At 45.0% G+C, this 17,645-nt stretch overlaps 1 protein-coding gene across 2 annotated transcripts in view; it reads right to left on the bottom strand.

The window, feature by feature from the left end:
- UHRF1BP1L (UHRF1 binding protein 1 like) overlaps positions 1–15,967 on the bottom strand; it is a 75,305-nt gene extending 59,338 nt beyond the window's left edge. For both annotated transcript variants that reach the window (XM_027855819.1, XM_027855821.1), the window contains exon 1: positions 15,883–15,967. In XM_027855819.1, the coding sequence (XP_027711620.1) occupies positions 15,883–15,926 (44 nt within the window). In that variant the 5' untranslated portion in view covers positions 15,927–15,967. The remainder of the gene's footprint in view (positions 1–15,882) is intronic.
- Positions 15,968–17,645: the final 1,678 nt, after the last annotated feature.

The following is a 17,645-nucleotide window of genomic DNA, read 5'->3' as shown; positions in this document are numbered from 1 at the left end:
ACTGGTAGGCAGTGTTTCCTTCCCTCAGCCTCAATGGGCCTCCCTGCCAGTTTCACCCATTCACTGCTCTACTCAGAGTAAGTTAGATAGCTAAAAGAATGAGAACGACCAGACAGGAACAGAAACTGAGCCTGGACCTGTGATTTCTTCATATGGAGAACACCTAGAAGAGGAAAGTCCCACTACCTGTGCAGGTCAGCACCTTTTCTACGACTGAGTCTTTGGAGGTCACCTAGATCATGGACAGGCGAAGGGACTTGCCAACAGACGACCCAGCCAGAACATGGCAGAATCAGGGCTTAAACCCACGCTCCACAGCACAAAGCCACACCGCGCTTTCCAAACCATTCTGAAATCACATTTGTACCTCAAATATCAAGATAGTTAAGGCAAAAGTTTATTTTTTTTAATTCAATAAAATCAAAACATATTATGCCCACCACTGTTTCTCCATTAGCAGCCTGCACAGACCCTTGTACATAAGCACACAAGTGGAGCCTCGACTTTCTTGCCTTTTACTCTTCTAACTTCCTGTAATTAGGCTTTCAAACCCAACAGCCTTTTCTCAATCCTCATTTTTCCTACCCTTTCTGTACTTCACTCTCTCTTACTTAATATTCTTTTCTCGATAGGTTTTTGGGACCCTGATCTCTCCTGGTTCTCCTACCTGGCTGCTCCTTCCCAGTCTCCTTTTCTGGATCTTGATCCAGGTCATGCCCTCTAACCAGTCATCCCATCTGTCCGAAGCCCTCTTCACCTCTCCCCAGTCTATACTATTTCATTTGGTGACCTGATCAGCTCCCATGGAGTCAATGATCATCTTTACGTAGATCATTCTCCACTCTACTTATCCAGCCGTAACCTCTTTGCTGACCTTCAGTCTCCCATCTCTGGTTGTCTATATCAAAGTGCTTAGCACAATACCTAACACATAAGAGGTGCTGGCTATTACAATGCTTATTTCTCTCCCCCCCCATACTGGATATCTCAAACTAGATGCCCAGTTTTACCTCAGCTTTACCTCAACATGTCCAAAACAGATCTCATCATCTTTCCCTAAAAAATCCTGCCCTCTTCCTACTTTCCCAATGACTGTTGAGGGCACCCCCATCCTCTCAGTCTCCCAGGCTCACAAACTAGGTGCTATTCTCCTTCTCACTCTCTCACCCCTATATCCAATCTGTTGACCAGGCCTGTTGATTTTATTTTCATTAAATCTCTCACACGAAATCTCCTTCTCTCCTCTGACAATGATACTACCCCGTTTGCAGGCCCTCATCACCTCATACCTGGGCTATTGCACCAGCCTGCTGGTTGGTCTGCCTGCCACAAGTCTCTGCCCACACCAGTGCATCCTCCAATCAGCTGTGAAAGAGTTATTCCTAAAGCATATCACACACATCCCCCATTCAAACTTGAGTGGATCCCTATCACCTCCAGGATTAAATATAAAATCCTCTGTTTGGCATTTAAAGCCCTTCATAACCCGCCTTCACCTCCTTCTTTCCAGTTTTCTTACACCTTACACCCTTTCTTCCCACATACTCCGAGACCCAGTGACACAAGACTTCTTGCTATTCCTCAAAAGAGACACTACATCTCTGGGCATTTTCACTGGCTGTCCCCCATGCCTGAAATTCGTTTCCTCCTCACCTCCACTTCCTGGCTTCCTTCAAGTACCAGCAAAAATCCCATTTTCTACAGAAAGCCTTTCCCAACTCTCTCTTCATTCTAGCTCTTTCCTTCTGATAAACATCTTCCACTAATTCTACATAGATCTTGTTTATACATAGATATTTGCATATTATCTCCTCCATTAGACAGTGAGCTCCTTGAGATCAAGAACTGTCTTTTGTATTTCTAACACAGTGCCTGTTATGTAGTAGACGCTTGCTTCCTTACACACACACACACACACACACACTCTATGTGACATGAATTTCTAACCCTTCTTCATCAAAAATTATCAAATCAACACACCGGAATTTTTATCGCCCTGGAGAAACCACTCTCTGTCTGGCACATCTCTTGCTGTTTCAGTGGGCTAATGCGATCAGGTGTCTGCTACAAAGTGTGGAATTCATAGCGTAGGCCTCTGGAAACTGGGGAACAACAGCCCATTGCCTAAGAAGGAATAAACCTGCCCAAGTTGGAAACAGTAGATCAAAGTTTTTGTGCTAATCAAAGGGGGATTGGACTGCAAGTGGCCCCTGCATGTCTAGCCTGGGTAAGATAGGGAGGACCAATCTTTTAAAACAAAACTTAAGCTTTCATTTCACATAGCAAAAGGAGAGTAGGATTTCATCTACAGAAATGTGTTGCCCACTTTGATGAAATGGATCTATTCCATAATTAAAGGATGTCAGTATAAGAAACTTATTGTTAGTGCTAAAAAGAGGTAAGCTATTTTCACAAAACAAAAATAATATGAAAATGGCCATTGTATACATAAATCCCAAGTCTAGATAAATAACTGGTGTGAAAACCTTCAGTAGCAAATACTATAACCACCTGAAAAAAAATCACCTGTCACTTTATCCAAAGGAACTTGAAAAATAAAAAGCACAAAACTATAGGAGCCAATTTAGTATTACTACAATCTGTAGAGCAACAGTTTAGTTCATCTTTCTTCACCTAATCTGACCTTTAATTAAAGGTTCACACGCACCAGAGAAAGCCAGAAGATGATAATAATAGCTCACAATTATAAAGTGTTTTCAGGTTTGCAAAGCTTTTTCCTCACAACAGTCCTGTGGAGTAAGCAGTATCAAGAATATTGTTGTTATTATATTATTCCCATTTTAAAGATGATAAAACTGAGGATAAGTACCTTGGCCAGTGTCACAAAGCTGAGTCAGAAACGAGTTCCTAAACTGACTCCAAGCCTAGAATTGCTCCCACAGAACCAAAGGAGCTCCTGCTTAGTCCCTAGTAATCTATTTAACAAATTCAACAAATAACAAAGAATTAGGGTGGAGCGGGGAAGGGGAAAGATATTAAAGTCTTTGCCCTCTGTCTAGCAGGGACAGCATGTAGGAGATGACAAAACAGAAAATCAAGGTGAAAGGGAGGCTTTACAGTTAACTAGGGGAGAGGGAAGGTAGATGGTCAAAGGAGGTCACCTGAGCTAAGCCCCGGGGAAAAAAAGAAAGAATTTCAACCAGGGTGGGTCAAGGAGGAATCCATTCCAAACATAGAGGACAACATGTACAAACAGAGAGGTAAGGCAGGCAAGATGTGATCTTTTGCTAATTATCACCAAACAGCTCAGATAGTTGGCTAGTGGCCAAAGTGAATTTCAGTGTTTTTTATCAAAGATAAAGACCATATATCTAGAGATCTCAGAGATCATCTAATCCAAATTCCTCATTTTAGAAATGAGGAAACTGAGCCCCACAGAAGATAACTGACTTGCGCAACATTCAAACCCAGGTCCTCTAACTCAAAATCCAGGTATACTGATTTCAAAATCCTTTGTGAGCTTTAAGAAAAAAATGTTAGCTGCAAATAATCATTCCATCAAAAGTTGTGTGGGAATGAGACTGAGACATATTTTTTGATAATCTTGAGTCAGTATGGTATCAACAGAAAGCAGTCTTGGAGTGAGGAAGCCCTGACTTCAAGTCCTGTCTCTGACATACACTAGCTGTCTGCCCATGGACACATCACTGGACCTCAGTGACCCAGCCAGATAGGGAGGGCTAGAAAGTACAGAGAAGTTTCCTGCCTGCATCGATGGGAGTTTCCACATCAGAAGATGCATATTCAACAAAATCCTAGGGCTTCTCAAAAAAAAAAAAGAAAAAGAAAAGAAAAGAAAAGGTTAAAGTCCAGATTTAACCTACATGCTTACTAATTCAGGTAGAGAGACAAATAAAGCATTTATTAAGTGCCCACTATGGACCAGGAGAACACCAAAATGAGACAATCCCTATTATCTTTCAGGAGCTTACATGCAGACAGATGGTGCCACTATGGCTAGGCCTTTGGACCTGGAGTTGGGAAAAGGTGAATTTAAATCCCATTGCAAACACTGGCTATGTGACCTGACCCTCTCTAACCTACAATGCCTCATCTGTAAGAGGGGATCGGTAACAGCACCTCCCTCTCAGGGTTGTTTTGAGGATGAAGTGAGGCAATATTTGTAAAAATGCTTTGCAAATCTTAAAGCAATAATATAAATGCTAATTAGAAGCATTATCATCATAATGAGAAAAGACAAAACATAAAAGGGAGCTAGAGAACAGTAAGGAAGAGGATCCTCACAGAGAGGCAATGTGGCTGCAAAGACAAGAGGAGAGGTCCAAAAAAGTCAAGAAGTGAGGGAAAAGAAGCCTGGGGTGGGGAGAGCAGAGACAGAAGCACAGCCGGAGCCCCTCTGGAGATAGAGGCTGACATAGGCAGTTATGGAGGAAGAGGAGGAGGGAGGAAGAAAAGGGGGAAGAGTCAAATAGCACATGCCTTTACTTAAGAAAAGTCAATATTCAAAACAACAAACTCATGAAATCAATAAAGTATATGAGAATTCTCCATTTACACCAGGATTTATCCCAACAGTCCTTTAAAAAGGACAAGTTTATTGGCAAAGAACTGGAAATTGAGAGGATGCCCATCAACTGGAAAAAGGCTAAACAAGCTGTGGTATATGGTTGTGATGGAATATTATTGGGCTACAAGAAATGACGTCCAGGAGCTTTTCAGAAAAACCTGGAAAGACTTACATGAACTGATGCAAAGTGAAGTGAGCAGAACCAGGAAAACACTGTATACAGAAACAGCAAAATCATACAGTGACCAACTGTGAATGATGACTTAGCTATTCTCAGCAATATAATGATATAAGGCAATTTCGAAGGACTTGACGAAAAATGCTAACCACTTCCAGATAGAAAACTGATGGGCTCTAAGTGCAGACTAAAGTTTATTTTCTTCACTTTCATTGTTTTTCTTTCCTGCTTTCTTTCTTTCTTTGTGTCAACATGGCTAACATGGAAATGTGTTTTGTATAACTTCATATGTATAACAGGTATCACATTTCTTGCCTTCTCAATGAGTGGAGGAGTGCGAGAGAGGGAAAGAATTTGGAATTAAAAATATAAATAGATACAAACACAAACAATTTTTTAAAAAAGTATATTTAAAACATGACTGGATTTATACAGCTTCTACTGGAGACACATCTACTAGATTAAGTGAATCATACCTGGACTTCATATTTTCAAAAGAATGCCATGAATTCTTTAGTGATTCTCTGACATTAAAAAAACGAAATTAGTATCTATTAATAACTTTTCATTAAAAAGAAATATGCTCAATATGCCACAGTTCCATTTTTAATGTCCTCAAAAACTGTAGCAAAACTATTCTGACTATAATTTCTGGTTATGCCATTTAGTATTTCTTAAGTTAATTATAAAAATTGCTTTGAATATAGTATGATACACATACAGAGGCCTAAAGACAATGCTCATGAACAAAAATTTCAGTATTTCATATGTTAATAATTATCACATAAAGTATAACAAAATAACATAGTGTTGAAAAGCACCTGCTCCTTCCCCCAAACTATTTACTTGGCTATTTTTTAATATGATTTCTATACAAATCATACACAGAACACAGTTCCTGACATTAAGAGATTTACCTTTGATAAGACAGACTAGTGTGTGTGTGCGCGCTCGCGTCCGCGCGAGAGAGAGACAGAGAGACAGAGAGAGACAGAGAGACAGAGAGACAGAGACCTAGAGAGACAGACAGCTAGCTCTGTAAACTTTAAAGTGCTACATAAAAATTATATAATATACCTTAGGTGGTCATATACAAATATATGGCTAAACTATTATTCATGCAAACTAAATACATTTTAACTGTTTAGATTGCTTCATTTAAAATTACAATGGAGCTTATCCCAGTTTAGTACAACCTCTGTTTTCCATTATCTGCAATGTATGCACGTATACACATACATTCATGCATGCGCATACATGCTCAGACCAGGCACACTTCAGTCTAACACTGAGGGCATTCCCCAGATTGCTGGGGCCCCAGCTGACTCAGACTGGGCCTTAGGGTGGTAGAGGAGTCTAATATCCAAAGTCCTCCTCAGTAATCTCTGCGGATGAGTCCAGGTGCCACTGGTCCCTGCCCTGACCTTCAACCCTACCCTGACATTACATTTCCTGGTTCCCTGTTCTCACTCTTTGCCACCAGATAAGACACACACACATATAATGCCACCAGGCTGAGTTTGATTCTCTAAGTATTGTTTCTCCATAACAGCAAGGCTTGTTCTTATGTCTCTAGAAACTAGCACGGTACCTGGCACACAGTTGTCATTTGATAAATACTCATGGACTGACTGCTCGAACATAAACACAGAGGAGAGAAAGAGTCAACTCAAGAAACACTGACTATGTTCTCACCATGTGCAAGGGCAGCAAAGATTACTTTGGCAGCAATGGACACCTACTATGTGCTAGACGCTGGAGATAAAAAAAGAAAAAACAACAGAATCCAGTCCTCAAGGATTTCCAGTCAAGGAGGATGATGAGACGGACCCACAAATAATCTGAATACAAGCTAAATTTTAACAACAGAGGTAATCAAGTATGTGGATGAAGAGCCAGTCTTGGAGCTAAGAAGACCTGGATTCGGTTTCTGCCTCAGTGTGTGCTGGGTGACTCCAGACAGGTCACGTAACTCCTCAGTACCTAGCACATTCTAAGACTCTAAGCTGCAGAACAGGAGACAATCTACATGGGAGAGGGAGTTTTCTCACCAGGGGTTAACTACACCTACAAATATACAGGTCCAGTTCAAAAGAAGAAAAAGTTAGAATGAGAGATCTGCCTAGAAGGGATCAAACAAAAGATTCATGGAGGGAGAAATCACTTCTGATTAGAGACAGGGCAAACCACATAAAGGAAAGCCTCAAGGAAGAGGTCAGAACTGAGACGGGCCTTGACAGAAGCACAGGATTTCTGCAAAAGACTAAGAGGAACATACCTGGGGTTCAAATCAGATGAGTTCCCAGACCACTGAGGTATATTTATCTCCGTCTCTTGGATAAAATTCTTAACCTCTGCTGACATGTGGCATGGCACCAAGGTGGGGTTGCCATGTAACATCTCCATTTGGGAATTTCTGAGATTACAGATGCCCTGAATGGAGACAAGACTTGCAGGTCCAATAAAAGTAAATCAGCCTCCAAAATCCTATGTGGACATTTTTTTTAGTCTGATGAAGATCCCTAGATCTTAAAGGATCACCTGAACTCCTTTTGACAATGGCTTTTGCATACACTTGAATGAGAGTGATTTTTATTAGTCTAAATTATCTTTTTGCTCCAGTTTTTGCACTGTCTTACATGATACAAGTATGTCTGGTAAGTGTTCTTCCCTGGGCCTCAGTTAGCTCATCTATAAAAAAACAGGCTTGGACTAGGACAGAGTACAGGACATTCTGGATCCTGGGCAAATCATTTAACCCCTCTCTGCCTCAATTTCCTCATGAATAAAATGGGCATTCTGATAGCACCTACCTCCCAGGAATAAAATAAGATAATCTACATAAAGCACTTTGCAGAACTCAGAGGCTTATATAAGTGTTAGCTGGTATTATTATCTTGTGACATGGGAGGGCAAGAACATTTTCATTTGTCCCTGAATCCCGAGCATGCCAGTGTTTACTACTTGATGAGCTGGGCCTCCTCTGGTGAACACTGAGGTTATGGAATGGATGAGGTGATCCAGTTGGCAGACAGGTTGCCCTAAATGTCCCAAGAGATGCCATCTTCAAAGACTGCATGATGCCCCACCCCTCAGTGTCTTCACATCCCTATTAACTCAGTAGGGTTCCCCTAGTGTCTAGCAACTGAGGCAGCTGGTGATGCAGGGAACAGAGAGTTGGGCTTGGCAGAAGGAAGATCCTAGTTCAATTGCAGACTTAGACACTTACTAGCCACAGGACCCTGGGACAAGTCACTTCACCTGGTTTGCCTCAGTTTTCACAACTGTAAAATGAAGATGATAGTGCCTATTTCACAGAGTTGCTGTGGGACCAAATGAGATACTATTTGTCAAGTACTTAGCACAGTGCCCAGAACATAATAGGTGCTATATAAATGCTTACAACCTTCCCCTTTTCCTTTCTATCAAGTGCTTACACCCATGTGAAGAAGGAGCTTCAGGAGATGTCTTGGTATTGGTTAGACGTGAAGAGCCCTGGTTGTCTGCGGCAGGATGCTAAAACAGGGGTTATTACCCTATTCATAGGCTTCATAGGCTCCTCATCAACCCCGTGTTTCAGGAGTCTGATGACAGTAACGTAACAACTAGCGCTGACATACTGAGATAGCACTTTGAGGCTCCAGGCATTAGGCTAAGTGCTGGGAATCCAAGTTCAAGAAGAAAGACTCTCCTGCCTTCAAGGAGCTCCTGTTCTGATGGGGGAAGAAGACAGATAAAAGGAAATGATGTTGGGGGCACAGGAAGAGAGGACTGTATGGGGACACAGTAGAGAAGGCCTAGACAGTAAGGGAGGCAGCCTGGAGAGGAATGAAGACTTTATACATCTAATCTCATCTGATCTTCACAACAACCCTGTGAGATAAGGGCTACTATCATTCCCGTTTTACAGATGAGGAAATTAAGGCCAAGAGATGTCAAAGGCCTTCCTCAAGATCACACAGCAAGCATAAGGACCAGGGTTTAAACTCAGGTCTTCTTGCTGCCCAGTCCCGACACAGTGGCCCCTAGCTGCTCATGAGGCAGTCACAGGGCAGAGGCATCTCGGCCCCTTCCGCCCTCCTCAGAGGGCCCGTTTGAAACAAAAACCCTATTGGCCCAGAGAGTTCAGACCTCACACTCAAATTTCACCAGCAGACCTGCCTACAGTTTTATGATGTTGTGGCAAAAAAAGCCTATAGCTCAAGCCTGAGGCCATTTCAGGAGCCAAAAAGTAAGATCTAATTGCCACCCAAAATAGACCAGTTACAGGGCATGCCAAGTCATGGGGGGAGGGGAGGGAGTGGGGAGGGGGGGGTAACAGAGATCCAGTATGCCAAACTCAATTTTTTTTTTTAAATTTCACCCCTTTCCTTGCATAACCCCATCACAGAACCTGGTATTTTACATATAATTTCCCATTTTAGTTGCTACCTAAAAAGGGACTAGGGAAAGTCCTCATCTCCAGCCTCTGATTTAACTTGGCTTTGAAAAAGTAAGTCACTGGTAAACTCTCCAAAATGACTCTGCTGGACCACACCCTCAACAACAATCGTTCTACCCCTGGGTTTGCACTTCTCCTAAAACCTCTCCGATACCTAGGTGGTGAAAGGCTTAAGCCCTCAGTGAAAGAAATCCCTCTGGGGGGTGAGAAAGGTGTAGTAATAGGGCGAAGCTTTTTTACTGCAGGGGATAGTTCCTAATTCTCACTCGCACTTTGCACAGCCAAGTCCTTTCCCTACAGTAATGCTGACCTCAGCAGGATTCAACACATCCTCTGGCTAAACCTCCGGATTTTACTTCCTATCCCACTCAGCACTCTCTGCCTTTGACTTGTGCAGTGACTATGTCATCAAGCGCCTCTCTAGGTTCAGGGAACAGTTCCTAAAAACCAAGAGCTCCTCGAAGAGCTACTGAATGCACTACATGAGTTAATTTCCATTTTCCTAATGTCAATAATCCAGTTTTTCCAATACCCTTAATGACAGTCGAAGAAAGTTCCCCTAAAGCAGAGGTTCCCAAACTTATTTGGCCTACCACCTCCTTTTATATAAAAAAAAATTACTCAGCACCCCCTTTGAAATCTTACAAACTAAGAAAGATGTCTCAGATTAAGTGTACAATTACATTTGAAGCTACTACAGCCCTCCTAGATCGTTTCGGCACACCCCCCCCCCCACTTTGGGAACCACTGAGCCTAAAGCTCTGGGTCAGTGCAGGTTCCTTCTCTGTCCCACTGAGAGGTTGAAGGGTGCCACGTTGCCCTATCAGGCCAGCCTGTCACCTTTCCTCCATTTCTACCATGAGAACTATGAAGTCACCCCAAGCCACCAGCCAATATGTACACAGAGGAGAAACCAATAAAGACACAGAAGAGTAAGACAGGATGAAGGTGATGGAATCAAGGATGCAGAGAATGATCTGGCTCTCCTCCTTGCCTCTAACAGTCAAAGGACACAAGAGTGGACCCACAAGGGCAGACTTCTATGACTTCTTCCAACAAGCAGCTCTTGAGCACAAACAGGATACTGAGAGAGAATCTAAGCTGGGAACCGGCAGGGCAGAGATTGAGGGAATCAAGGACAGAAGAGAGCAAGCCAGATGGTGTAGGAAGCCACTAGGGGCTGTAGGACTTGGAACAGGCACGTTTTTTCCTTAGTACTTTTCATGCTGCTCTGACAAAACAGACAGTGCCCCTGAGAAGTTACCAAACAGCAGGTTCCCTGAGTTCCCATCCCCATTTCTTAGGCAACCTCTACTGCCACTGCCCAAGGGAAGGGGGTGCATCTGCCTTTAATCATCTAACCTCACCTGGGTCAGCAGAGAGCACAAGGGTGCTTTGTATGGGAAGGTACTGGATTTGGAGCTAGCTTCCAGCATTCAAATCCTGGCTCAGTCACCTACAAAGTATGTCACCTTGAGCAAGTAAGGTTCAGAAGGCTCTCTCAGCCTCAGTTTCCTGATAAGGAAAAAGAGGGGATTGGATTAAATGATTTCCAAGGTTTCTTCCAGATCTAGACTGGAAATCCTAAGAAGCATTTTCACTTGGGAATGATGGCATCCTGGGGTACAAATTATACATAGCTTAAGTAAATTAAAGGTCCACTGTTTCATGTTACTTAATTAGCTTGGCACAGATTTAAAATATTAATCAGGCACTGGCTCTTTCAGCCTTCCCCCAAGTGACACAGTTTCTCCTCCAACCCCAACCAATATGGTCACTTTCCTTCAATGCCAGTGCACCCAACTGCTACAGAAGCCCAAGCTGATCTCAGTCTTTCTGTCTCCACTCTGTTGGTCTTCAGAGTAGGGTGCTTTTTTATATGGGCCCCCCAGGCCACACCTTACTTCTAGCAAGCTACTGATTCTTACCTCAGGCCTACAATCATTTCTCGTGTCACCTTTAGTGGGTGTGTGACACGCTGTCAATCCCTGCTCTACAGAGATGGTAAAGATATGTGTATTCCTTGAAGGTCTCAGAGTCTATTAGATCAATCATTACACGAGCTGAACTAGAGCACGGGTTCTTAACCTGGTGTGTGTGAATAGATTTCAGAGGGTCCGTGAGCTTGGATTGCATCTTTATTTCAATATAATTGCTTTTCTTCCAAGTCCTCTTTATTTTATCATAGGAGTTTAAAAGCATTAATCTAAGAAAGGGATCATGGGCTTCACTAGACTTCCAAAGGGGTCCATGACACCAAAAAAAGGTTGTTTAGATTATGTTTCATTTCCTTTATTCCTCTCAACTTCTGTGAACAATTATAATAGTATAATAACAATTATAATAATAGCTGGCATTTAGACAGCACTTTAATATTTGTAAACCACTTTAGATATGTTATCTCATTTCATCCTCACAATGATTTTGTGGAGGTAAGTACAATTATTAACCCCACTTTACACATGAGGTACAGATAGGTTAAGTGATTTACCTAGGGTCATACAGCTAATAAGTGTCTGAAGCAGGATTTGAAATCGGGTCTTTCAGTCCAGGGAGCTAGGTGATGCAGTGGATAGAGCACCAGGCCTGGAGTTAGGAGGACCTGAGTTCAAATCCAGCATCAGATGCTTACTAGCTGTATGATCCTGGACAAGTCACTTAACCCTGTTTGCCTCAGTTCTGCCTCGGCAAAACAAGCTGAAGGAAATGGCAAACCACTCCAGTATCTCTGCTAAGAAAAGCCCAAATGGGGTCACAAAGAGTGGGACACAACTGAAATGATTCAAAACAACTTTCAGTCCAGCACTCTAATCCACTGAGGTGCCACTTCTATTTTTTATTATCAAAGCAGACCAGCCTAATTCCTTCTACTGTAGGTACAGACAGACATCAGATTACAGGAGGCAGCCAGTAAGTAGCTGGTAGGAATGGCAATGGGGCCAATGAATCACGTACAAGAACTTAAATATATCTGACTGAACATTTTCAGTTTCAGAAAACTCATGAATCATGACAGAACTATTAGAGATCACACAAGTTAAAAAGTAACCTCAAGGCTCAATTCTGAACACGTGGCTGTGCCTTAGTTTGCCAAAAACAACCACTACCTTTGTCCTGGAATGTGTGGCAGGAACATCTGATTTAAATCAGACCTTATCTAAACATCAAATCAAAAGGAAAACAAAACCTCGGCTTAGTAAGGGTTACCTTCTTTTCAACAAGGAATTCTGAAATGTCTTCTGGACTACTTAACACCTTTTTAAAATGCATGACACTCTGACCAGGGGTGGGGAACCTGCAGCCTCAAGGCCACAAGTGGCCCTCTAGGTCCTCAAGTTCCACCTTTGACCAAATCCAAACTTCACAGAACAAATCTCGAAGTTTCCCCACCCCTGAGAGTCTAAAACCGCACATTATGAAGAAATATATCCTTTTATATAGAGCCATCATACAGTCATGATATAAGTACCGTACTGTACTGTCTTACTTGATTTTGCATTTGACAAAAACATCTTTGTACTGCGTAGCTGTTCCTGCTCTCCCTTTAAACTCTTCCAAACTTTTCTCATTTTGGACTTATCAATTTAAAATTCTTTTAAAACTGCGAGCAATGCAGCTCACTCAAGCTGAATTACAGTTCAAACTTTCATTACATGTATACATGATTGTATTTGTCTTTATGAAAGATTAATCTGAATGACAGGCTTGACAGATTGGAATATGAAGAATTAACTTACCAGTGGATAAAAAGAAAGAGTAGCATGAAGCCTGATCTAAAAACTCTATGATCGGCTTCTGAGTAACTACTTGGAACAAGGTTATTCAGCACTCCTTTGACTTAAGAGACAAATATGGGGAAGCTAAGAAAGAAACAAATTGCCAGCATGCCTGAGTCATTCTTGACTATGACCACATTATGAAATGGAAAGAATGACAATTCCTAGGTTTATCATCACACAGGCCAAAATCCAGAATTTAGGCCCCAGGACCTTTAGAAACTCTTTCTCACATGGGAATGAATCCAAAATTGGGGCACTTTGGTGCCTATCACAAAACTGGTTGTGGAAATAAGCATACCCATTAATGAATGCATACTTTGGAAAACTGAACCTTAACAAGGAGTTTGGTAAGTTAACAGCAACAGTAACGTCTGACTAAGAAAACATTCCAAGCTATTGCTTACAGGAAATCACCGCCTCATCTCCAAGAGACTGTAATTAAGTGAACCCTTTCCAAAGGGGGTAGAGGGCACAACATGTTAGGTATAGTGAAGAGTCTTTACAAAACCAAACCAAGGGGCAGCTAGGTGGCACAGTGGATAGAGCACCAGCCCTGAAGTCTGGAGGACCTGACTTCAAATCCGACCTCAGACCAAACACTTGACACTTACTAGCTGTGTGACCCTGGGCAAGTCACTTAACCCCAACTGCCTAAAAAAAAAAAAAAAAAAAAAAAAAAACCCAAACCAAAGCAACCCAAGTCACATGGAAAATCAAAAGTCAGTGAGACAAGGTCATTGATAATAGGATTTAGAATTAAAAAAAAAAAAAGGGAGCTCAGCAGTCACCTAGTTCAGCCTCCCTCTTCATTTTACAAAAGAGGAAACTGAGGCCTAAAGCAGGGAAGTGATTTGCCCAAGGGCATATGAGTAGAAGACAGTAAAGTGCTGTTTCAAACTCAAAGAAACAAGGTTTCTGAGTTGAAGAGGATGGTAATAGCCACTTAGTACAAAGAAAATCTAAAAAATAATTCTGTTTACAGGATCCCCATCCCAGACAAGTGGTAAATGAGCCAGCTACTTGAAAACGTTTGATAAGAGAAAAGCCGCTTTGGCTCTGCTACAGCCATCTACCTTTCGGACAGCTCTAACAGCCAGGCAGTTTTTTCCTTAAGAAGCCAAGGCTCTGTCTCTCTTCAAGCTGCCACCACTGCCCCTAGTTCTGTCCCCTGAGGCCCTGCAGGACAAGTCTAATGCTTCCTTCAGACTGGAAGCTAATTATCACGCGCTGTCTAAACATCCCTAGTTCCTTCAACTGACCATCACAGGGCATGACATGGCTAAACTGGTCAAGCTGCAGTTCCCCCCACGAAATCCTTCATCTCCCCTCTTTGCACAGCTGTCCGCCACACCTGGATAGCACTCCCTGCTCTATCTCCTACTCACCCTACATGCTCAGCTCCAATGCCAGCTCCCATACAAGGCCTACCCCAGTCCCCTCAGTAACAAATGTCCCCCCACCCCTGAATTTGCTTCACACATACAGTATTTTTCAGTGAAATATATTTCTGTACCCAACTGTACACGTGTCTCTGAGTTTCAAGTGTCATCCACTTCCCCCTTCCTCATTGTTTGTACAGACTTCTACTTGTAGACCCCAATTAAGTGGGATTATTTCCCCTATACTTGCTCTCCCTTCTCCCCCACCTCCCAGTGTATTCCTCTCTCCTCCCTTTCCATTCTTCTCTTAAGAATATCAAAATCCAACAGAACCACGTCTAGGCTCTCTAATTAGACTCCTCTAAGATTCCTGATGATAGAGTTCTAAGGGGACACAGTATTTATAGCATTTATTTATATGTGTCTATGTTGCTTCCCAGAAAAAAAAAAAAAAACTCCCTTAATGGTAGTGCCTGGCGTGTAGTAAGTGCTTAATAAATGTTTATTGATTGCTTACTTGTTTACTGAAACAAGGCCCTCAGAAGCCATCTGGTCCTGCCCCCTCATTTTATAGATGAGGAATCAGTGAGGCCGTGAGAGGTTAAATGACTTCTGGGAGGTCACACAGCTAGCAAATGTCTAATGAAGGCTATGAAGCTCAGTTGAGGACACAAAGAAGATCCTTAATAAATACTTGTTGACTGATTCACTGATTTCGGACTCCGAGTCAGGGGCTCTATCCACTAAGGTCCCAGAAGAGGTGGGAGAGGATCAGCCCAGAGCACAGGCGAAGACGTTAGCCTTAGTAATGAGGGCAAACACTTCTTCCTCGCGGAACGCGACCCAAGTAGCCTGCAAGGGCTGAAAGCGCCCTCGGAGGCCATCGAACCCGGTCCCTTCGTTTAGGGAGGTAGGGGCTCGGTCCTAGAGAGGTTAAGCGCTTCGCTGAGGTGCTAAATGTCAGAGACAAGAACAGAACCGCGTCTTCCCGACGGCAAAGCAAGCCCTCCCTCTCCACCACGGGCGCAGGGACCCGTGTCTTTGCAGGGCCAGCTCCTAGACAAGGCACCCGGCACCTAGCAGGCGCTTGGGAAAGGTCTGTTGATGAACTGCAGGCTGGAATGAATGAATGAATGAATGATCCCAAGGCCCTTCACCCCCACGTTCTTTGGGGCTTATCTTCGTCTTCCTTAAAAATGTGTCACCCAGAACCGAAAACAACGTTCCCGATGCGGTAGCCCCCTGCTTTATAATCTCCCCCCGAGTCATCTCCTGCTGCCCCCCCCAGCAGAAGTGAACGGGGCGGGGGGGGGCGGTCTGACATCAGCGCCGGGAGGGAGGGGGTGGTTACGAGGGGTCCTCGTTCCGAGGCCACGGTCGCTGGCCTCGGGGTGGCGGTGGGGGACCACGCGCAGCTGGGGGGGCTTACTCCCAGGCCACGGTCACTAACTGGGGGTTGTCACAGGGCTGCCGCCCCGCCAGCAGCGGGGTGTGAAGAAGGGGCATTGCGCCCCCAGCCCTCCGCGGGCCCCCTCCCGGCCTCGCCCCGCACTGACCTGGAGAGGTGCTTGAGGATCTGCTTCTTGATGAGCCCGGCCATGGCGAGGAGGCGAGTCGCCGCCGCCGCCGGTCTCCTCGCACCCGCGCTCGCTCCCTCGTCGTCCCTCCGGCCGTCACGAGCGCCCTCGGCGGGAGAGCAGCGACGGGCCTAAGACGAGCCCCGAGGCCCCGGCCCCGGCCCCAGCGGCCGCTGCCGTCGCTGCCACCGCCACCGCCGCCAAGGAGCGGGCTGGCTCATCCCAGTTCAGGCCGCCGCCGCCTCCGCCGCCGCCAGCGCCATCTTGACTGCACCATCACCTGAGACGCTTGGGGGAGTAGCGGCCTCTCGGGGCGGGACTTAGAGGGAGGGGAGGGGCTACGTGAGACACAGGCAAAGGATAGGTCGTTCCAGTAAAAGGGGTGGGGATAAGGGATGGGGGCGGGGCTACGTGGAGGGGCGCGGCTGCGGAGCCCGAGGGAAAGGAGGGGCAGTAACACGAGGAGGGTGGGGCCTCGGGAGGAGGGGCGGGGCTACAGAAAGGGACAAGGGCTGCTGAGAGAGGGGCGAGGCTAGAAACACCCTGGGACAGAGTCGGGGAGGAGGGGAAGGATTACAGGAGAGGAGAGTGGGGTTAGAGGAGACACCGGCAGCCCCTCCAGGCTACAGGAGGGAGGAGAGGGGCTACGAGAGGATGTCTGGGCTACTGGACACTCCGGGAAGGTCTCCAGGGGCAGGATAAGGAGATAGAGACCATGAAAGGAAAAGGCGGGGCTACAGGAAAGAAGAGCGTGGCTCTGAGACACAGGGAACTGAGAGGGGGAGAGGGGCGGGACTCTGGACATCTACCGGAGAGGGAGGCATCCTCTTAGGGGAAGGGCTTTGGAGGAGAGGTGGGGCTCAGAGGCTCCGGGTAAGGAAAGGGGCGTGGCTACGAGCAAAGGGGCGGGGCCGAAAGCGGCTCTCCAAGGAGGCGGGGCTGGCGAAGGGGAGGGGGAAGGAGCGAGGCGGGGCGGAGCTTGGGAGGGAGCCTGCTGCTTAAAGAAGTAGGGGACGAGGGACGTGGGACTCTGGTGTGCAGGCGAGGGAAGAAGAAAAAAAACAAGCCTGTGGCTTCTGGGGGAAGGGGAGAAGGGGAAAAATAGAGGAAGGGAAACTTGCCTTGAGAAGGAACGGAGTATTTGCCAGCCTTCCACCTCCTGATCTCTGGGCACTGACTTGTTGAACATCTTATCTTTACACGTGGGAGCAGGAGTGGACAGGTAAATGTTTACCATTCAGCCCAGTGTAGGCAATCAACAAAACCGTAAACTAAGCCTTTGCGGGTTTCCAGGTTTAAATGTTCACAATGAATATTTAACAATTGGCTTGGAATTAGGGTAATGAGCTGGCTCCAGCTTGCTGGGAAGCACTTTATTCCACTCCTTTCATTGATAGCAAGTCAATTAGCATTTATTTAGCACCCATTTATTACATGCTAGGCACTGCGCTAAGTACTGGGAATGCAAGGAAAAGCAAAGTCTGCACCGGCCTTACAGATGCGGATGAGGAACCTGAGGGACGGGGATGGGGTTTGGGGCAGGCAGTAAAATTTTTAGAAACCCGAAGTGGGACATGAGTATCCTCTAACCCGCCACCAACCTCAGCTTCCCCTCCCAAACCCTCTTTGGCCTTGCCTCCTCAATCACTGACAGCCTCGCTACCCTGGCATTTGGAGTCTGAATGCACCTTACAAATCGTCCGCGCTGACCACTTTCCCCTCCATTTTATAGACTGGGAAAC

This window comes from Vombatus ursinus, unplaced genomic scaffold (genome assembly GCF_900497805.2).
Source record: "Vombatus ursinus unplaced genomic scaffold, bare-nosed wombat genome assembly UNPS02011334.1, whole genome shotgun sequence".
In the NCBI taxonomy this organism is placed as follows: Eukaryota; Metazoa; Chordata; class Mammalia; order Diprotodontia; family Vombatidae; genus Vombatus; species Vombatus ursinus.
The sequence above is the reverse complement of the archived record's forward strand: the minus strand, read 5'-3'. Positions and strand labels throughout refer to the sequence as shown.